The 21,121-nt window shown below is 44.4% G+C and overlaps 1 protein-coding gene across 1 annotated transcript in view; it reads right to left on the bottom strand.

The window, feature by feature from the left end:
* The window catches only part of PRKAR2B (protein kinase cAMP-dependent type II regulatory subunit beta), a 90,394-nt gene extending 85,361 nt beyond the window's left edge, over nucleotides 1–5,033 (bottom strand). The window contains exon 1 of the mRNA XM_055301228.1: nucleotides 4,629–5,033. Coding sequence (XP_055157203.1) covers nucleotides 4,629–4,938 — 310 coding nt within the window. The 5' untranslated portion in view covers nucleotides 4,939–5,033. The remainder of the gene's footprint in view (nucleotides 1–4,628) is intronic.
* Between the last annotated feature and the right edge of the window lie 16,088 nt (nucleotides 5,034–21,121).

The raw sequence follows: 21,121 nt of genomic DNA on the forward strand, positions 1-21,121 counted from the left end.
AACTTCTGGGCTCTATCCTTCAAGTTACAACAAAGCTTAGTGCTTCTGATTCTGTGTCAGAGATACAGAGATAAGGAATACTTGCTCATAATCCTCTAAGAAAACCTCTTAGATGTGTGAATATTCTTTCAAACGCTCCTTCAACCATTTCTTCTCATGAAATAAATTTGTTCTCTTAATCTCCCTCTGCCACCACCAGGAGCTCCAACTTTCTACTATTTTGTGTGATCTTAAGGATCTCTTATAAATTCACCCATACTCCCTTTAAATTGTTTAAAAAAAAAAATCATAGGTACATACATTCTCCAACAAAGATTTGGCAGAGGTCAGAATTAAAAGGATTAAACCATAGTTTCTCCATGGTGAATTTCTATTTATATATTTTGACATGCTCGTTTATAAGATAGTCTAAATGTCTGGCATGTGTACGCACTTTGAACTCTAGATTTTTCTTCCACAATACGGAAAATTAGTTCCTGTGTATTTTATATACAGTATTTATTTTTCTTCCAGTTTGATGTCTCTTCATGAACCCACATGTAATTTAATCTTTTTCTGACCATTTGTCAATTTAGAGGGGTATTTGGGAATTTTACTTACTTCATTTTATAATTTCAGCAATTTCACTGAAGAAATTATTGAGCAACACAAGCTCTCACAATGATGCCTGCACGAAACCATTAATTCCACTCCAAATCAGTACTGATCCAATTCTTTGGCCGGCTGTTAATTCTTCTAATACATTCTAAGCCTGGGGACACTAGCCTTTCAGAAGCAACATGTCATGCTTTATTTGCTACCTCTTGGATGGGGAAGACGGAGGCAGTCTCCACTATAGCTTCTTTGAGAACTTCCCTTTTAACCAGAATTTATAGCAAACTGAAAGGAATAGAAGTAATAAAATTTGAAAACAGGAGAGAAATGGGACAGCTACCAGCAGAGAAAGGGATTCTTTGTTAAGGCAGGAAGTAAAGACCACCTTCACCCGTCTGACCATATGGCCTGGTGCTGTATCCATGGTCAAGCTACCAGACCCTGGCTCACTTATTTGATTCCACTACCATACTGAGGTCAAGGTTATATGCTTGATCCCTACATGAGTCAAATGAGCAACAGTCTCCTGGTCAAAAATTTGCCCAACCTCTCATAAATACCATAACTTGTCTTAAAAGGATTCACGAGAGTGAGTACAAACCAATCCATGCAAATTCATCACCATTACTGGAAAAATAACCAGGACAACCTGATCTGTGTGAGTCAGTCCACTGAACAAACTTCATTTTAGGATGAACTCTCTCAGGTCAGACAGATGGAAGTTAAGAAACCAGACTCTGATACTTCCTAGTCCTGTGTGTAACCCCAGGCAAGTTCATTTTTCAGAGCCTTACAGAGAAAACACAGGGTCTCACGCAGATGTGATACAAAGGGGATGCTCAAGTGATGCTGGCCCAGCCCCTTCCAGAGATAAAACCTGGGAGTTAAGGGCAGAGGGATGGAGCCAGGCCCACCTGTGTTTCATTTCCGGTTTTGCAGCAGCCTAGCTGTGAAACACTGGACAAGGGACAGCTGGGATTATGAATTTGATTATGAAAGCATTTAGATAATACCCAGCACATACCAAACGTCAATAAATGGTGGCCACTTTTTAAAATGCTGATATGACAAAGACATTATCATCATCACTATCTGTTGATCAGTGTTTCTCACAGTGTGATCAGGGAACTATGGATATCAGAATGACCTGGGATGTCTCTTAAAAAAAAAAAAAAGGGCAAGGAAAGGGTCCCTTGTTCCACCCCAACCTATCCAAATAAGCTCGCCAGGAGCAATGCCAGGTAATACTCATTTTTGAATCAAACCTCCCTGACATGCATACTAACATTTAAGAAATTAGTGACCCAGTTGGTCTTGTGCTGTAAATTAAGACTTGTGCAAGTAAATTAAGACTTGTCTTCTAATACTTATGCTTTACTATGCTAGGAGAATTGCCCAGGATCTGATGTTCTTTTTATTTTGGCAATTTTTTGCACCAAAACATTAAATTGATAGGCTCACTTCTGTTTGTTTGTTTTCCAATGGCACTATTTGACTTTTTCCCCCAATTCCTGCCAGGGGCCAGCAAACTATGGCCTTAGTCTGTGGTCAATTTTGTACATCCCCAACCTCCAAAGGAAACATGTGTTTAAAATGTTTTTGTGTTTTTTTAAAAAGAATATTCAATGGAGACCATACGGTGCTCACAGAGCCTAAAATATTTACTACTGTATGGCTCTTTACAAAAATGTTTGTCAACCCCTGGTAGCCTATAATGTTTTTTTTAAACTGAAGGTCTAAACTAAAACACAATTTACATACTTAAAAGATAGTAATAAGAGAATTAATTAAAATAGTTGATATTAAAAAAAATAAAATAGTTGATATTCTAGTAGATATTTTCTAAGTGCATATGCATATATGTATATCATAATGTCGAATTGTATTTGGTTGTAGTCAAAAAGTTTTAAAGTCCTTGGGGATAAGGATGGGAAAATGAATAGTGCAACTGGTTAACGAGTATTCATTAAAACTCACAGAGAGTAATTTTTACAATAAAGGTGCCTTGGAGAACATAAAACCATATAAAATGATCCCTGCTGTTTAGAAGTTAATGGCTTATTCAACACAAAATGGAAATAAAATCTGTTTTGTGTACAAACTACATTGTTGCAAAAAGAAAATAGAATCGTCAATGCAAACTACTTCAAAAGAATTGTACTACAAAGAAAGTATTTTAGTTATACTAACAATAAATCATACTAAACATATATAGGGTTTTGTTGGCTTTTTTTTTTTTTTTACCACCTCCCTTAGTTCCTAGTTTCCTCCACCCTAGAAAACAAAACCTTTTTTTTTTTCCTATATGTGTGTGCAAAGCTCACATATGTATGTTCATGCATGTGTCAGGAGCAGAAAAGAGTATTAGATGCTTCTCTCCTTTCTATGTCATCCATTATTGGCTTCTCCTTCCCCTCTATTTAAATATGCCGGCTTTTACCTTTTTCTTGTTTCTAGCAAGTTAAGCATCTGATTAAATTCTTGTGCAAAAAGAACAATTGAGACTATGATCATCTTATCCCTGGAAACAAGAAAAAGCCCAAGATGAACATTTTTCAAGTAACAATTTTCCTTTGGATCTTCAAAGAATACTTATTATTAATTCAGGGTTTTGTGACTGTTTCGGATGAGCTAAAAATACATTAATTTTAAAACACGGTTTCGACAAATTTGCAAAGAAAGGAAACACCTTCCTAGGAACACACTCAAGGAAATGACACTTTAGAACATTTCCATTTTATGGAATACACTGCAGACACACAAACCACAGGCAGTGTAAATAAATACAGACTGGTGCAATGCCGAAATGCATGTTTATCTTCCACCACAAAGAGAAAAACACTTGCACACCGTGGTATTTTAACTTGGGATGCCATAAAGAGGGGATTTAGGCATGTACTGTAGGCACAGGAGGCTGTAACTGTGTGTGTGTGTTAGGGAAAGAGGGTTGTAAGCAGAAGGGGTGGGACTTGCTAGGAGTAGCTATTTGAGAAAATCTCCTTTTTCTTTCTCATTCATTCTTTCTAGCTTGTGTCTGGCACAGTCCTTACAATTACTCACTGGCTTTTCATTCTGAAGACAACCAACAAGCTTTCAGAACTTCCCACCGGTGTTTTTCACATACTTTTTTTTTTTTTTTAAGGCACCAAATCATTGAATACTTGTTTAAAATAAAAAGCAAACCATTAGCCCGTTTCCTCATTCCAAAGACCCCACGAGTCGCAAGCAATGCAGGATCCTTTGTTGCGTGTCCAAAAAACAGCACAGCGCGGTCCTGGTAAATCGGGGAAATAAGAGAGGACTCTGTTTCCCAGAACGTCAAAGTTACCGTCATAAACTGTGTCCTGCCCCAGGGAGTCCCAGCTTCGCGCTCCCACAGTGAAGGTGCCGGCTCCCGGCAGCAAGGCCAGCCCGGCCGGGCGCCCCTCGCCTGCCCTCCTCGACGCTCCGTGCACCAGCCCAGGGTGCCTCCCCCACGCACGGGCTGTCGGTCGGTCCAGCGCCGTCTGTCCGACCGCAGGCAAAGTTGTGTGTCCGACGCCCCCCCCCCCCCCCCCCCCGGCAGCGGCCGTGAGCGAGCCCCGGCACCTGCTCCCAGAGCCCGGACCCCTGCAGCGCCCCAGCTCCGGGGGAGGGTGCCACGCGGAGGGGGGAGCCCGGAATGGCTGCGGGGGGGGGGGCGATGGGGGGGTGCGGGGGAGGAGGCGGGAGAGGCGAGCTGCGGGGTCGGGGTGCGGGAGGCGGGCTGCGGGGTCCAGGGGATGGGAGGCGGCGGCTGCGGGGTGGGGGCGGGGGGGAGCTGCGGGGTCGGAGGGGGCGGGGGGAGGGGGCGGGACAGGCGAGCTGCGGGGTCCCGTGGGGGAGCTGCGGGGTCCGAGGGGGCGGGGGGAGGAGGCGGGCTGCGGGGTCGGAGGGGGGAGGAGGCGGGCTGCGGGGTCGGAGGGGGTAGTAGGCGAGCTGCGGGCTGGGGAGGAGCTGCGGGGTCCCGGCGGGGGGGGAGGCGGGCTGCGGGGACCGGGAGGGGGGGTCCTCACCGTTGAACGCGCCGGCGTCCGCGGCCTCCTCCTCCTCCTCCTCCTCGGCGTCCTCCGAGTCGGTGCGCGCGGGCTCCTCGGCGAAGTTGACCCCCTTGCTGGGGGTGCCTCCCCCGGCGCCGGCGCCCGCGTCCCCCCAGGTCCTGGCCTCGTGGCCGAAGCGCGCGGCGCCCCTGCGCTCGTTCTCCTGCTGCAGGCGCGTGAAGTGCTGCAGCGCGAAGTCCAGCAGGTCCGCGGGCTGGTGCCGGAGCACCTCCACCGTGAAGCCCTGCAGCAGCTCCGTCAGCCCCGCGGGGATCTCGATGCTCATCCTGCCGGCCCCGCGGCGGCCGCCCGGGCGCCGCCCTCGCCGCCTCCCCGGACCGGCCTGCGGCCCCGCGGCCGCCGAGCGAGCGCGGACGGCGCTGGCGGCGCTACCGGCTGCGAGCGCGGCGCTCTGGGCCCCGGCGGCCCGGCTGGCCCGGCGGCGGCGGCGGCGGCGGCTCCGTGCGGCGGCGGCGGCGGCGGCGGCTGAGCGAGCGCGGCCCCGGGAGGGCGGGCTGCACCTCCGGCTCCTCCCGCTCCCGCCGCGGCCGCCGGCTCCCCGCGCCCCCGCCCCCCGCCCGGGCCGCCCCGCCCCCGCCGCGCCGCGCCGCGCGGGAGGGGGCGTCGGAGCGCGCCCACGTGACCCGCGGGAACCATGGCAACCTGGCCGGCGTGCCCGCGCGCGGAGCGGGAGCCGCCGGGCGGGGGCGGGGGCGCGGGCGGGGGCGCGGGCGGGGGCGCGGGCGCGGGCGGGGGCGGTGCTCGGCACGTGGGCGCCGCCCGGTCCCGCAGCGCCTCGCCGCGCACCTGCCCCGGCGGCTCCGGGCGGCGAAGGCGCGGACCAGCGGGAGAGCCCCCGCCCCGCCGCGCCCCGCCCCGGGAGCCCCGCCGGCCCCAGCCAAGTGTCGGCGGCGCCTTTTGTTCGGAGCCACCCGAGCTGCCGCTCCGGTTCTGGACGAAGAAGTGAGACCCCGTCCTCGCCGCAGCCCCTGGGCTCCCCCTGGCTGCCCTGCCCCGGCCTCCCGCCGCGCAGCCGGCTCAGCACGGGCGGCCCCGCCGAGGCCCGGGCGTCGGCCCCTCGAGGCGCCCACGAAGACAGACGCGCTGGGGGCGGGGGCGGGGGCGGGAGGCGGGGGGCGGGGGGGCCCTTCCAACAGGACCGTGCAGCTCTTGGGCTGGAATGTCACCGTCAAGACGGATGGTCCTCCAGCAACATATGCTGTGCGCGATGAGGCTCTTAGTTATTCTAAAACTTCCCCTTACACGCTGAGGGGTTTGAATTCCATCTCCAAAACAGGTTTCTTTTTTTTTTTAATTTTTATTTATTTATGATAATCACAGAGAGAGAGAGAGGCAGACACAGGCAGAGGGAGAAGCAGGCTCCATGCACCGGGAGCCCCACGTGGGATTCGATCCTGGATCTCCAGGATCGCGCCCTCAGCCAAAGGCAGGCGCCAAACCGCTGCGCCACCCAGGGATCCCCAAAACAGGTTTCTTAATAGAAGGAGAACTAGAACCAGGGACATGGGCTTTTAAAGTTGAAGCCCGGGATCCCTGGGTGGCGCAGCGGTTTGGCGCCTGCCTTTGGCCCAGGGCGCGATCCTGGAGACCCGGGATCGAATCCCACGTCGGGCTCCCGGTGCATGGAGCCTGCTTCTCCCTCTGCCTGTGTCTCTGCCTCTCTCTCTCTATCATAAATAAATAAAAATTTAAAGTTGAATCCCTTGGCTTTGAAATGAGGCTTTTTTGGCAAATGTTTATAGTTTTGAATTAGAAAATTGCTTTTTACCAATTAAATGGGGGGTTTGGGGTTTTTTTTCCCAGATTTTATTTATTAGAGAGAAAGAGAATGGGAATGTAGAGGCAGAGGGAGAGGAAGAGGGGGACTCCCTGCTCAACAGGGAGCCAGACCCTGGGCTTGTTCCCGGGACCAGGGGATCATGACTTGACCCAAACGCAGACGCTTGACCGGCTGAGCCACCCAGGTGCCCCTAACTAACTGTTTTGTTTTTTTCAAAACAGGTACTTCATTTTCAATAATGACATCATGTTGTAAATAAAATATTTGAAGAGCAAACCCAGCTATTCTGGTTAATCTTTCCACTCACACACACACAAAAAAAAGACAGAGAACACACATGACTCAGAAAATTTTATAGAAATTCATCTTGGAAAAAAAAATTCATCTTGATATTAACCCTTTGTTCATAATTCAACTTGTAATCGCTCCATGAGTGAATGTTTTCTCGATTTCTGCTTATCAACCTCATGATAGTATGTCATTTTGAAATACAGTAAAATACAGATAATTGTGAACATTGTAAGCCATAAGCTTTTATAAAATACTATGATTCTCATAAAGGGCAATATTACTCCCAACTCTTAACTGTGTAAGCATTATATACACCATGTAAGCATTAGTATCTTTATAGATCCAGCAGTTAAGATGAATTTTCATCATCTGCCTTCATTTATGATTTTTTAGAAGAGTTTATTTATTTGAGAGAGAGCATGTGCACAGAAGGAGAGCGAGAAGCAGGCTTCCCGGTGAGCAGGGCGTATGTTGTGGGGCTCGATCCTAGGACCCCTGGATCGTGAGCCAAAGGTAGACACTTAGCAGACTGAGCCACCCAGGCGTCCCCTTACGATGATATTTTTATCAAGATTAATTAGCATCGCTCGAGTGTGGGAGAAAATGCACAATACAGTGGCTTTAGGAAGACAGAAGCTTATTTCTCTAAAATGTAAAGGTAAGCAGTTCAGGACTGGTATGGTGGTTCCATGATCCTCAGGTACCCAGGCTCCTTCTAGCTCATTGCTCTGTAATCCTCAGTTTGTGGATCCAAATTTGGTAGCAATCCAGAATTGCTGCTCTACCACCAGTCATCTCATTCACATTTAAGCCAAGAGAAAAGTGGGAAAGAAAAGTGATTCCACCTCCCCCACCCCCACTTCCCTCCATCCCCACGTCTCCATCCAAACACAAACATGCCCCTCTAAGAACACTTCCAGAGAGTTCATCACACCAGTTCCTCTTAAACCATCTTGGCCAGAACTTAGGCAAGATGGCCACATCCAAGGTACGGCAGGTTGCATTTTCAAAGGGAACACCAAAAATATCTCCTGTCCCTTGTGTTCTTCCACAGTGTGGCCTTGCCATTCCCCCATCAAGACTTGAAATCTTAATTCCCCTCCTCTTGAATCCGGATGGGTTTATGACTGCTTTGAAAGAAGTCATGCCAGGATGACGGAAGCAGCCAGCTCTGTGACGGCCTGCCCCAAATCCTGACCCACAGAATCTGTGAGCATAATAAAGAGGTTGTGTTAAGCCTCTAAGCTTGGGGATACTTTGTAACACAGCAGTAAGTCTGAAAAACATAGCCCTAAGGAAAGCTAGGGAATGTAAGCTTTATTTTGAGCAGTTGTGTGCCAAGCAAACATTTGGAAATTGAGAACCAATTTTGCTGACAATAACCAGTGTCCGCCAAATGGTTAACATCCTCTCCCCCAGGAATGACAGAAGAAGAAACCGCCACTTTTCCAAACATTTACAAGAACCATATTTCAAAGTAGCATATTTTGTGTTTCAAAGTCGTTTTTGTTGTTGGTCTGTTTTGTTTTTGTAGAGTTACTATATAAGGCATGGTACATGGCTCTGTCATCAACGTCAATGCCGGGGTCATTTGGTTGTCATTTCTTTAGGGGTATAGAAGTGAGCCAGGCATGAATAAAATGCATAATTGGATTAGATGACCTATATGGTCTCTCCCATCCTGGGCTATTTTACAGCAATATAATATTAAAAGAAGACATGTGGGATTTAAAACATCTTTGCAAGCAGCTGTCTGATAACAATTTTTATTTGCATCAGTTCTTAAATCAGTAACCATGACCTGAAAAATTAAAGCTTGATCCTGGTAGTCCTATTATGCTAATATTGTTCTCAGAACAAACGTTCACTTCTAAACTCCTATTCTAGCTTTTATTCACTATCACATAACCTTTTGGGTAATATGTTGTGATTTTCTTTGCTTTCATTTTCAGACTATTTCCTTCTAAACCTTGGAGTGCAGTGACAGTGGCCTATGGGGACTCTTCATCTTTGGATTCTTTAAAAGAACATCACTGAAATTGATTCTTTGGTTGTTGATTTACAAAGCAATTTTCACCAGTTTCTCAGAGAAGCAGAAGCAATTGCAAAAGAACACCAAGAGTTCAGCATTGGAATGAAGTGAGAATGCTACCGAATTTGCGCTCACACGTGGAAAATTAAATAGATATTGGACAGAGACATCAATTTGTTTATATGCAGCTACCATCACAGGACGACAGCATGGACAAGCTATAGTTTAGGCAAGCTGTTCAATGGATAATCATAACTATGACCAATCAGTGTTTCTTACCAAGAGTTAATATGTCTCTGTGGTGCAAGAAATATATACTCACTCAGGACGTGAAGGTAAATGGAAAGGACACAGGAGCTGTGCTGACACAGAGCCCACTGTGGCTGTCACTCTTGGTTTTTATATCCCTTCAGCAGTTCAGCACTGACTATGGTTTTGGTGTCTATAATTCATGTCCTGAAGAGAGGATAGTATGGTCTTGACCATCCAGTGGATTGGCTGGTGCTCCCCTGGTTCAGCCAGTGTGGCCAGCGGCATGCAGGATGAGGAAGGGGTTGGGTAGCATAAATCAGTATGTGGCAAGACTTGCCTTTTCAGAAAAGTCCCAAACATGGGTGCTGCTGGTAGCGTGGGCCCCCTCAGGACTTCTGAAGGATGACCACCTCAGAGCCCGGGAATCTTGGAAACGTTTGGATTAAGACTAAATAGAATGACTGATGTCTAGATGCAGCTTTGTAACCCCAGATTTTCAGATTCAGTAGGTTAGAAGTGGGGGCCTGAGAATTTGCATTTCTGCTGTGGGCCTGGGGACCACACTTGGAGACCATTACATTCGATTCCCCAGGAGGGAGCTGAGGAGCATACTGAGAAGACAACTCCTTGAGGTAGCTTTTCTGCTTAATGTCAAAACATAGGTTTTTTTTCTCTGGCTAAGCGAGGACTAAATGTAACTCCATTATTCTGTTCTCCTTGAAGGAGTCTCATACAGCTAAAGAGATTCTCAAAAGCAACAGAGAATATGTCCTTAAATGCTACATTTCGTAAATGGAATACGGGTTTCCTCTTAAGGACAAGGTCAGGCTTTCAAGTTTATCTCTGCTTCCTGAAGCTCCACTGAAACCATGGCTAAAGGGATGGGGAAGATACAACAAAATTATGAACATAAGGACAAAAGACCAAGACCTATAATAAAAATTAAAAATGATAGTAAAGGGCACTTGGGTGGCTCAGTGGTTGAGCCTCTCTCTGCCTTTGGCTCAGGTCGTGATCCCAGGGTCCTGGGGTTGAGTCCCACATCGGGCTCCCAGTAGGGAGCCTGCTTCTCCCTCTGCCTGTGTCTCTGCCTCTCTCTGTGTCTCTTGTGAATAAATAAAATCTTAAGAAAAAAAAAAGTAAAAAATTTTAAATTATTTAGCCTTAAAAAGGAAGGGAAGTCTGACATTTACTACAATGTGGATGTACATGGAGACATTATGCTAAGTGAAATAAGCCAGTTACTAAAGACAAAAACTGTATGAATCCACCTAAACAAGGGACTTAAAAAACAAAACAAAACAAAACAAAAACAAAGCAAAAAAAAACAAGGGACTTAGAACAGTCAGATTCATAGATTCATAGAAACAGAAAGAAGAGTGGTGGCTACTGGGAGCTGAGGGGAGGGGGAAATGGGGTGTTGTTTAATGGGTGAAGAGTTTAAGTTTTGCAAGATGATACTCTTCTGAGGTTGGTTGTGCAAGCATGTGAGTATACTGAACACTACTGAACTATACACTAAAAAGTGATTAAGATGGTAAACTTTGTTATACGTAATTTATCACAATCAAAATTTTTTCCATTGTTTAATTTTTAGAAAATGAACAGGAAGGGGTCCCCGGGTGGCTCAGTGAGCTAAACATTTGACTTTGGCTCAGATCATGATTTCAGGATCCTGGGATGGAGCCCCTGTGTGGGGCTCCCCACTGAGCGGGGAGTCTGCTTGTCTCTCTCCCTCTGTAACTCCTCCTCCCCCGGCTCATGCTCTCCCTCTCTCTCTCTCTCAAATAAATAAATAAAATTTTAAAAAAAACAGAAAGGAAGAGGAAAAGAGACAAGAACAGATGAGAGTTGTCTACTAAAATTTTGGAATCAACTTAGCAAACTGGAGACTCTGGAACCGAAGCTTGGGTGAGGGCTCAGTGAGAGGAAGCCAGGGAGAAGCGAGATCACATGTGTACCACAGAGCGCAAAAGCACAGAATCTGGAGACAGTGGGTGCCTCTGAAAAGCAATAAGGAGTGAGGATTAATGAAATGTTTGTAGAAGGAGCTGATAACACTGTCCACCCTCTGGCCCCCCTCTGCCCTACACAGGCAAGCAATTGTGCTCCTCCATTCCCAGCAGGAGGTGGAGGGGTTAACTTGGAGGTTTGCTCAGCTGATTGTAAGATGTGACATGTTGGAGAAGGAGATTGATTCTAATCTGATAAACTACGGATCAGTGGCCTCTTTCCCTCCCCAGCTCCCCAAATTCCGAGAACCAAATGTATGCCCTTCTAGGCAGAAAATCAGAGGATTCCTCTTTAGGGAACTGACCAGCTCAGGAGTCAAGACCTACCAATGCTAGGGCACCTGGGTGGCTCAATTGGCTGGACATCTGCTTTCGTCTCAGGTCATGGTTCCAGGGTCCTGGGATTGAGCCCCATCTTAGGCTCCCTGCTCAGCAGAGAGCCTGCTTCTCCCTCTCTTGCTCTTCCTGTTTGTGCTCTCTCTCTCTGTCAAATAAATGAATACAATCTTAAAAAGTAAATCTACAGATGCTGACATTTGAGTACTCAGCTCTCTATCTTTTTACTCCATTTTGAAGCTCACCAGTCCAATACCCAACCACGCACCGCACACACACCTCATAAACATGAATTCAGGTAGAAATCATCAGATTGCCAAGAAAAACTTTTAGTGTGAAAAAAATAAATGCACTAAAGAAATAAACTCAGGGACACCTGGGTGGCTCAGTGGTTTAGCACCTGCCTTCAGTCCTGGGCGTGATCCTGGAGACCCAGGGTCGAGTCCCACATCAGGTTCCCTGCTTGGAGCCTGCTTCTCCCTCTGCCTCTGTCTCTGCCTCTGTCTCTCTCTGTGTCTCTCATGAATAAATAAATAAAATCTTAAAAAATAAATAAACAAATAAACTCAGAGAAGTAAAGACTGCAGTGAACAGAAGAAAAATTCTGAAAGCACTTTAATATCCTCGGATAAACAATAATAACAATAGACACTGTTAACATTTATTTATCAGATAGTATTCTAAACACTTTGTGTCTATTAACTCATTGGATGTTCACAAGAACACTGTGACATGTGCATATTACTACACTGCGCATGAATAAACTGAGACGTGGGGTGAAGTAATTTGTCCCAGATCACACAGCTTGCAAACGGTATCAGGAGGGGACCCCAGGCAGTTTGGCTTTATACCCGATATTCTACAATTGAAAGGAAGAAGAGCTCCTAGAAATTAAAACTATGAGGTAAAAATGTAATCCATAAAATGGGTCAAGATAAAGGTGAGGAAACTTACCAGAAAATAGAACCAAAAAAATATCTAGGAAATGAAAGAGAAAGATAAGAAAATTATAGAATTGACTCAGAAAGCCCAAAATCCAGTAACAGGAGCTCAAGAAAGAAAACAATGATAGATAGAGGAAATTGTTAAAGAAATCCTACAGTAGGGGCACCCGGGTGGCTCAGCGGTTGAGCGTCTGCCTTCAGCTCAGGTAGTGATCCCCGAGTCCCAGGATCGAGTCCCACACCAGGCTCCCTGCAGGGAGCCTGCTTCTTCCTCTGCCTGTGTCTCTGCCTTTTCCTGTGTCTCTTGTGAATAAATAAATAAAATCTTTAAAAAAAAAAAAAAAAAAGAAATCCTACAGGAATTCCCCCAGAATTGAAGGGTATGAGTTTCTAGACTGAGGGGCCCACGGACAGGTGCATAGAACAAAAAATAAAAACACCCCCACCAGGCTTATGATACTGAAATTTCAGTGTTTCAGAACAGTTGCACATAAACAGAAGAGTGTTAAAGCTCAGACTATCATCAGACTTCTTAGCAGCAGCGCTGGAAGCTAGAACACGGTGGAGCAGGATCTTGAAAATGCTGAGGGCAAGTTATTTCCAACCCAGAATTCTGGATGCAGCCTATTAAAGGTAGAATGAGGGTATTTTCAGACATGTCAGGTTTTAGATAATACAGACTCCCATGGCCCTTTCTCAGGAATTTGAATAAGTTTTATGACAAGGAAAGACCCAGAGGAATTGGAATATAGAGGATCCAGCAAGGGAAGGGAACTAGTGTAAGGCCCCACCATCACCTCGAGCAGCCTGCCTGCACCCAGACTCATATACTCTACCTTCTGCGTGTTCACTCGGACAGCTATGCTCTGTCTACCTGTGCTTTTGCCTTGTTCCCTCTGATTCAGGCAAGGAAATTGCATCTGCAGTTGTCACCTCTCTTCTGAGTCATTAATGTTTCCCTTTCAACTGAACCTCTCAGTGGGAAACAGATTCTAGGGGACCCCAGACTCTTGCCCCCTGTGTTTCAAGCCCTGTGTTTCTCCCCTCCCCTTGTAGCTTCCTCCTAGCCAATAACATATAGCAAGAATGAAGGGATTTTGCAGATGAATTAAGATCCCAAAGCAGTTGATTTTGAGTCAATCAAGAAGTTTATCCAAGTATTGGTGTAATCAGCTGAAAACCCTGTAAAGAGGATCTGGGCCCTCCCTGATAGGCAAGAAGAGTAAGCAGCCGTGTGAGATGCTTTCTTCACCACTTTTCCTTGGTTCTCCTACCTCCATGACCACATCTCATTCTTTTCTTTTTTTTTTCTTTTTCTTTTTTTTTTTCTTTTTTTTTACTGGATATGCCTTGTCCTCCCTCCTGCAGCTAAATGTTGATGCGTCCCAGATACCTCCTCAGTTGATGCTCACTCCCTGGGTGACCTCATCAAATCCACTGGCTTTAAATTCCATTTATACGTGCGTGATTCTCAAATGTCTGCCTCCAACCCTAACCTCTCTCTGAACTCAGTAATTCTACATCTAATTGCCTTGAGATGTTTAGAAGGTAACTCCAATGCTGACGTCTTTACTGCTAGTTCTGCTCTATCTGGCACCCAGAACAATGCCTGGCACATAGTGGGCACTCAATATTTATTGAGTGAAAAAGAAGGAAAGTTGGGGGAAAAGAAAGAAGTTGCAGGGGGAGAGCCATGTATGCAGAAGGAAGAGTAAGGGAATTCTTAGAATGGAAGTGAATAAGGACCCGAGGCAACAGCTGTTAGCAGATCTGGAGATCAGCCAGGTCCAAATGAAACAGGAAATTGAAGACATGCAGAGGGAAGTGGCCAAGGCAAAAGAAAGGCACTGGTCGATTGTCTAATGTGTTTGATTATATTGAGGAAAACAACCGCTCTGGCAGAGAGTTTGGGAAATGAATAAATGATAGTTTCAGAGAAAACCAGACAATTAAGGAAAACAGCACAAACCACTCCAGGGAAAAACTGAAGGTCGACTAGGAAAGGGAATAAAACCAAAGAAGACTATGAGGCTCAGCCATGAGCAGGATTTATGGAGTCATAACAATGAAACTAATGAGAACTGATACAACCATAAAGTGTGGTCTGACCAAACTGGGCAGAAAAAGAGACAGAGAACAATGTGTGTCTGTGTGTCTGCTTTGTGGGAGCATGGAACAAGAGCAGTAAATCTTGACACTCCGTAACAGTCGGTCAACAGAAATGTCTAGATTGGAGAATCCAGAAATAGCAACATGTAGATAAAATTTAGAAATATGTCACTAAATAGCAAAAGAAATAAATAATTGAAAGTCATTGCTTCTGGGAAATGGGAATGATATACTCATTTTGAAAAAAAGATTTTATTTATTTATTCATGAGAGATACTGGGAGAGAGAGGCAGACAGGCGGAGGGAGAAGCAGGCTCCCTGCGGGGAGCCCGATGCAGAACTTGATCCCAGAACCCCGGGATCACACCCTGAGCTGCAGGCAGATGCTCAACCACTGAGCCACGCAGGTGCTTTGATATACATATATTTTTGTTAAAGATGATGAATTTCTATAATGGGTATTAAGTTAAAGGAATCCCCATGTTTCATGCAACTCTTTCCTTTATGTCTGGGTTCAGGAGACCATGTGGCCAAGATTTTTAGTCCCTATTTAGTGGCCTGTCTAGTGGGAAATCCCAAGCCTATATCTTCAAGTTCTATGAATTTTGGAAATTGATTGTTCTTGAGATAGGCGGCCACTTTTTTTCAGGAAGTACCCTAAAGGTATTTATTCACTAAATGTCCTACTTATTATCCCACTTAGCTGAACATTTGTGAAAGTTTCCTTTGTTTTACAATAATCTTGTTCTATTTTAGCTATTTTCTTTTTTTGCTTCTTGTCTCTCTCCTATTTAGTTACTCCATTCTCACTTGTGAAATTCAAGAACCAAGGATTCCTAGGTGTAGAATTCTTTTGCTAATCAGTATCCCTATGGGATAGAATGTTCCATTTTTTACTTTCAGTCCTCTTAGAGCTAGTATGTGCTTGATTTGAAGAACAGTTGACCTTCTACCCGGCTTCAGGATCATAGTATCTTGCTTGCTGCCTGTATGGCCTAGTAAGTTCTGTTTGGTCTTCTTGCCAACAGAGACAAATTACACATGTATCAAAGCAGAAGGGGACATTTGAGGTACTTAAGCTACATTATATTTACCATTTCGAAGGTAGATCTTCTACATTTCCAAGTATCTTTTAAAGTACAAGTTCTAGGGAACCCTGGGTGGCACAGCGGTTTAGCGCCTGCCTTTGGCCCAGGGCGCGATCCTAGAGACCCGGATCGAATCCCACGTCGGGCTCCCGGTGCATGGAGCGTATTTCTCCCTCTGCCTGTGTCTCTGCCTCTCTCTCTGTGTGTGTGACTATCATAAATAAATAAAAATTAAAAAAATAATAATAAAGTACAAGTTCTAGAATTTGTAAAAATCTCATGTAAGTCAGGCCTAGGTAGCAAACACACAGATTGGCATTATTCTTGGTTAACTCAGGATCAGGATCATTCTTGTACATGAAATGTTTTTATTCATCCGTGACCCATCCTTGGTGGTATCCCTCTGAAGATGACTCCAAAATGAATTATATTTTTAGTTCAGGCATCTCTCTTAGCCAACAAATCCATAGTTCTGTTTGCGTGCTGCTGGAAGACTCTGCATGGTTATGTCATCAACACCTCAAATTCAATCACCAAACTTAGCAGAAACAAAAATTAAGCTATTTTCCTTCAGAATTGTTCTTTCCCCTTGGATCTCTGAATCTGCAAATTCAGAGACACCTTCTGGTCACTGACTTAGACTCAGAGCCACTGTTGACCTTTGCCTCTCACGTTGCCAAGTGGGTTCGTTGTCAAATCCTGTTGATTCTATTTCCATGGGGACTTGCTGACATGTGTTCTTTCCCTCCCATTCCTAATGCAACTGTTTGTCTTAGTCTCCTTGGGCCACCATCACTAAACACCACGGACTGGGTGACTTGAACAATAGCAGTTTGCTTTCTCATGGTTTTGAAGGCTGGAAGTCAGATGTGGATGCTCATGGTCCGATTCGGGTGAGGACTCTGCCTGGCTTATAGATAGCCCCCTTCTCACTGAGTGAGAGTCTCTACTCTTAGAAAGAGTGATCGCTCTCCTCTTTCTCATAAGACCACCAATCCGATGGGATTTTGACCCCACCCTTAGGACCTCACTTAACCTTACCAACCTCTCCAAAACCCTATCTCCAAGTGCAGTCACCTTGGGGGTTAGGGCTTTAGCAAATCTGGGGTGAGACATTTCAGTCCCTTAGCCCCGTACCAGGCTGACGTTCATCACTACTACTATTTCTCCTTCTTCTTCTTCTTCTTCTTCTTCTTCTTCTTCTTCTTCTTCTTCTTCTTCGATTTCAAGATTTTATTTATTTATTCATGAGAGACACACAGAGAGAGAGAGAGGCAGAGACACAGGCAGAGGGAGAAGCAGGCTCCATGCAGGGAGCCTGACGTGGGACTTGATTCCGGGACTCCAGGATCATGCCCTGGGCCAAAGGCAGGCGCTAAACCATTGAGCCACCCAGGGATCCCCTGTTCATTACTTCTTGCTGGATTGTTGTCTTCCAATTAACCCTCTTGTCTCCACAATCTTTCCCACTTCTAGCTACACATTATTTTGAAAACTTTTCTAGCTACATTTCTGTTTATGTCACTTTCTGCTAAAACAAAACAAAATAAAAAAAAAAAAACCAAGAACCCTTAACAAAACAAAAACCTCCAATGGCTTTTTGTTTCCTAGAGAATAAAGGCAAACCTCATTACCTTGACGTTCGAGAACTCTGATAATTTGATTCCAACCTAATTTCCCAGCTGTAACCCGGAGTCCCCCTCATACCATTAATACCACAAGCAAACTGAAACACTGCCTTCTCTTAACGTGTCTTTGAATTTCCTGCCTCCCAACCTTCACTTACTATGTTTGCCCCACTTGGAAACACTCGTCTTCCCCAAGTCAAAAATCCTACATCTTGGTCAAATGCTGCCACCTTCCAGTGAACACTTCTTTGACCCCCTAGCCAGAAGCAATCACTCCCTATTGTGTGTATCATTTTGTACTTATATTCTAACTTTTTATTTTATTTGTGGGATTTTGTGGTCTCCCTCCAGAAAATCATCTGCTGGCCAAAAATGGGGAATGGCCTGGCTGGCACAGAGTACAGCAGAGTCCTTGAACTTAACACCTGCGGATATGCATTGACTACCTGTTAATGTGAACCATGAATCTATTAATGAGAATTATAATATTTTATAGTCAAATTGACATAAGATAGTATTTAGATTAGTGATTTTCAAACCATGTTAATTGGAGCCATATTCTATTCCATACCTCAGGCTTTGACAAAATATTTTATTTGAAGAAAGGGTTTTGTTGCCAAATACTCTAAACCATTGATCTTACTCCATTCCTCCCTTCTGCAAATGAGAAAAAGAGGCCAGATGGAGATAAAAATGACTTTCCTAAGGTTTCCCAACTATTTAGTAGCAAAAACAGAATCAGCAAGATATATATAAACTGTATCAATCGGAAAGACGTATTGGTAGAGCAGCTTAGTGACCTCATCCTTTAAGACATTATCTTGCTGATGGGAAAACTGAGATAACATCAGAAATGATACATAGTAACTCAGTGAGGGCACCTAAGGTTACATCTTGCTAAATCATTTCTTCCAGGCACTGTTTGATACTTCAGGACTCTGAAAAATTTTGTTTTCTCAGGAAATGTGTTGCTCACCATAAATCTAATAGAATAAGCTGGTTGTCTTAAAGGGTTGGACACAAGCTACAAATCATACAAACTCCACAAGATCTAATTAGTGAACAAAGATTAGGGCATATAGTATTCCTCATGATATCTCAGAGACTATCTCAGAGTAGATCATGCAATCCTTAGAATATCAAATACACTGACTGTGTATGCTTGCATGTATGATCGTTTTAATGTTGTCCTATCATTTCTAGCAATTGCTTAGTACTTGCTTTTTTTCATTGAAATTCCTTTTAAACCAGGCCCTAAATTCACAAGGTTTCTGAAAAATGAGAAAGGATTAAAGGAACATGGAAAGCGACCAAAAGTATTGTTTCTACTGCAATGTGACTTTACAGTAGTAGTTCATGCTTTCAGAGCAGCTCAGCCTGACAAGCCTTATCTATGTATTTAAATAGAACCTGCCACTTAAAGAACTAAGAGCTCTGTGAAGCATGCCTTTTTTGGCATGCAATAATCCAGGGTGGATGGGAAGCTATTGGCAAGAGAGTTCATCATCAATAAGAATAATAATATGTTCGGATGCTGCTTCCTGAGCCAATTTATGTGTTTAGATTTGATTTCCTATTTTTGGAGCACATCCCAATGAATCAAAAATATTAATGCTGAGAGTCCCCACTAAGCAAAATGAATAAGAATAAGCCTCAAAAGGTATTTGAAATGCAACTGTTTTCCAGGCTTAAAAAAAATTAGAAGTTACCCGTTTGATGTAGATGAAGGAACATTTCCTGTAGTAAACTGGTGATGACTATTGGAGCATGAGCTCATCCATGAAGTCCACATGATTTAGAGCACCTATTGTGTGCACAGGCCCTGAGCTAGGAGTTACAGTTACACAAAGGGACAATTGGGACAGAAGTAAAACATTCCTGTCTTTGCATTCCAGGTGGGGTGGGGGACTGCCATGAAACAGATAAAGAGAAAAGAAATTGCACAATTACACAGAAATGTAGGATGATCTGTGAGAGTAAAGACGAGGAGACCTAATTGATTTGGTCTGTTGACTGCTGGGAACGTATATTGGGTATAGACACACCATTTTTTGCTACTCAAGAGAGCTAGAGAATGTTAGCCACTGGGCTGCCAGAGCAAGAGCAGCTGATAGCAAGATGCATGCACATCCCTGGCTCAGAGCCAAAGCTCCAGAGACAGCAGTTGGCCAAAGGTAGCATCCTCCCTAGGCCTACCTCCCTGGACACCCATCTTCTCCCCCTGAGCAGGGCTCCTGTGTGGTCCTCCCCAGCCAGCTTGACTGTATAATTGCCTCTGATTCTCCTGGGAAGTGGGAGAGACAGGTTCCCGCTAGTCATGAAGCAAATACTTGACAGTCTATTTTTTTCTATTTTTTCTTTTTCTTTTAACTTTTCAGCTGCCAATGCTTTAGTCAGAAAACTTCATGAATATTTTTAATTCAAAACACTTTTTCTGGCTGGCATAAAAAGAGAGGAAACTTGAAACACGCACACTCGTCATATCGAAAGACAATCTTTTCCTCTTTCATTATTATTTATATGTTGATGAGTTTCTCTTCATTTGTATGGTTCAGATTTATTCATTGTCAGTATAACAAGAAGACTGAATTTAAATATCTGCAATTCGTCGTATGTTTTTGTTGCTGCTGTACATTTTTATTTCTACTTACTTATTTTTATTTTTATTTTTTTAAAGATTTTATCTATTTATTCATGGGAGACACACACACACACAGAGGCAGAGACACAGGCAGAGGGAGAAGCAGGCTCCTCGCAGGGAGCCTGATGTGGGACTCGATCCTGGGACTCCAGGATCACGTCCTGGGCTGAAGGCAGGCACTAAACCGCTAAGCCACCCAGGGAGCCCCCATTTCTACATATTTAGAGAAGATTTGCTTCCAAAGACTTGATGCACTATTTTGTGCTAAATAATTCCTTGAAAATCCAACTTCTTTCTGGGTCTTGTGTTCAGTGTCCTCTGTCACACATCTGTTGATTGCTCTACCTTCTTTCTACTTCCTACTTTGTATTTCAGTGATCTTTTTCTAAACAGAGGAATCCCATTAACCTTCTGTTTTCCACTTTTGGCTTTCAGAATACTTTGCTATTTGGCTCTTTGAAAAAAAAATATTTCCAATTAGCCATCTTTCTACAAACATAGACCCCCAATCACCTAGAATTGCATTATTTTCATCAGCCATGAATTTTCTTTTGAGCGCTACCCCACTTTATCCATTCCCTCCCTTGATTCAAGACCAGATTCATTTGGTTGGTTCGTCTCTCTTACTCATACTTTCTAAGTTTGAGTTCATTGACATCCCTTGTGGCCCCCAACCCACATTTTCTCCATTTCAGTCTGGAAGCAATTCCTCTTTTCTTTTAGCTCCTGGTTCGTTATCCAATTCTTTCCAGTTTTGGAAAGTTGAACACATCCTTTTAAAATATGCATTTATCATGTCATGGTCTACCCTAATGACCATTCCTACTCTTTTTCGGAAGTTGTAAGAGGAAGACTGTGGTGCTCACGGGCCACATAAGCTATAATAAAACCAGATAAATGGAGCCCTGAATGCTGAAGTCCTATGTTCAAATCCCGAGCTCTCTCTGACTAGGTTTGGGTCACTTTGCCTTTCTGGGCCTCAGTTTTTCTATAAAATGGAGGAATTGATACTAGATAATCTCGAAGGTTCTCTTTAAGTCTAGAGTTCTATGATTCCATGGGTGTCTCAAAAGAAACACTTGACAACCTATACAATGCACATACACGTTAAAACTTTAAACTCTATAGGAAAGCAACTCTGTTCAATATTCTTTTTATTTAATATATCTCCCAAGTACTGGCTTGCATCCTTTCACTTTTTCAAGAATCACTCTTAAAATTCTAATGAAGATATTTCTTCTTTTTTCATTCTTTTAATATTTTTTCCTCTTCTCTGTCTCAATTACTCTATAGTTGTTTACACTGAATCCAGACCTATGTATTTGTCACCGAAAT

The sequence above is a fragment of the Nyctereutes procyonoides genome, unplaced genomic scaffold, assembly GCF_905146905.1.
Source record: "Nyctereutes procyonoides isolate TBG_1078 unplaced genomic scaffold, NYPRO_anot_genome, whole genome shotgun sequence".
Taxonomy (NCBI): domain Eukaryota; kingdom Metazoa; phylum Chordata; class Mammalia; order Carnivora; family Canidae; genus Nyctereutes; species Nyctereutes procyonoides.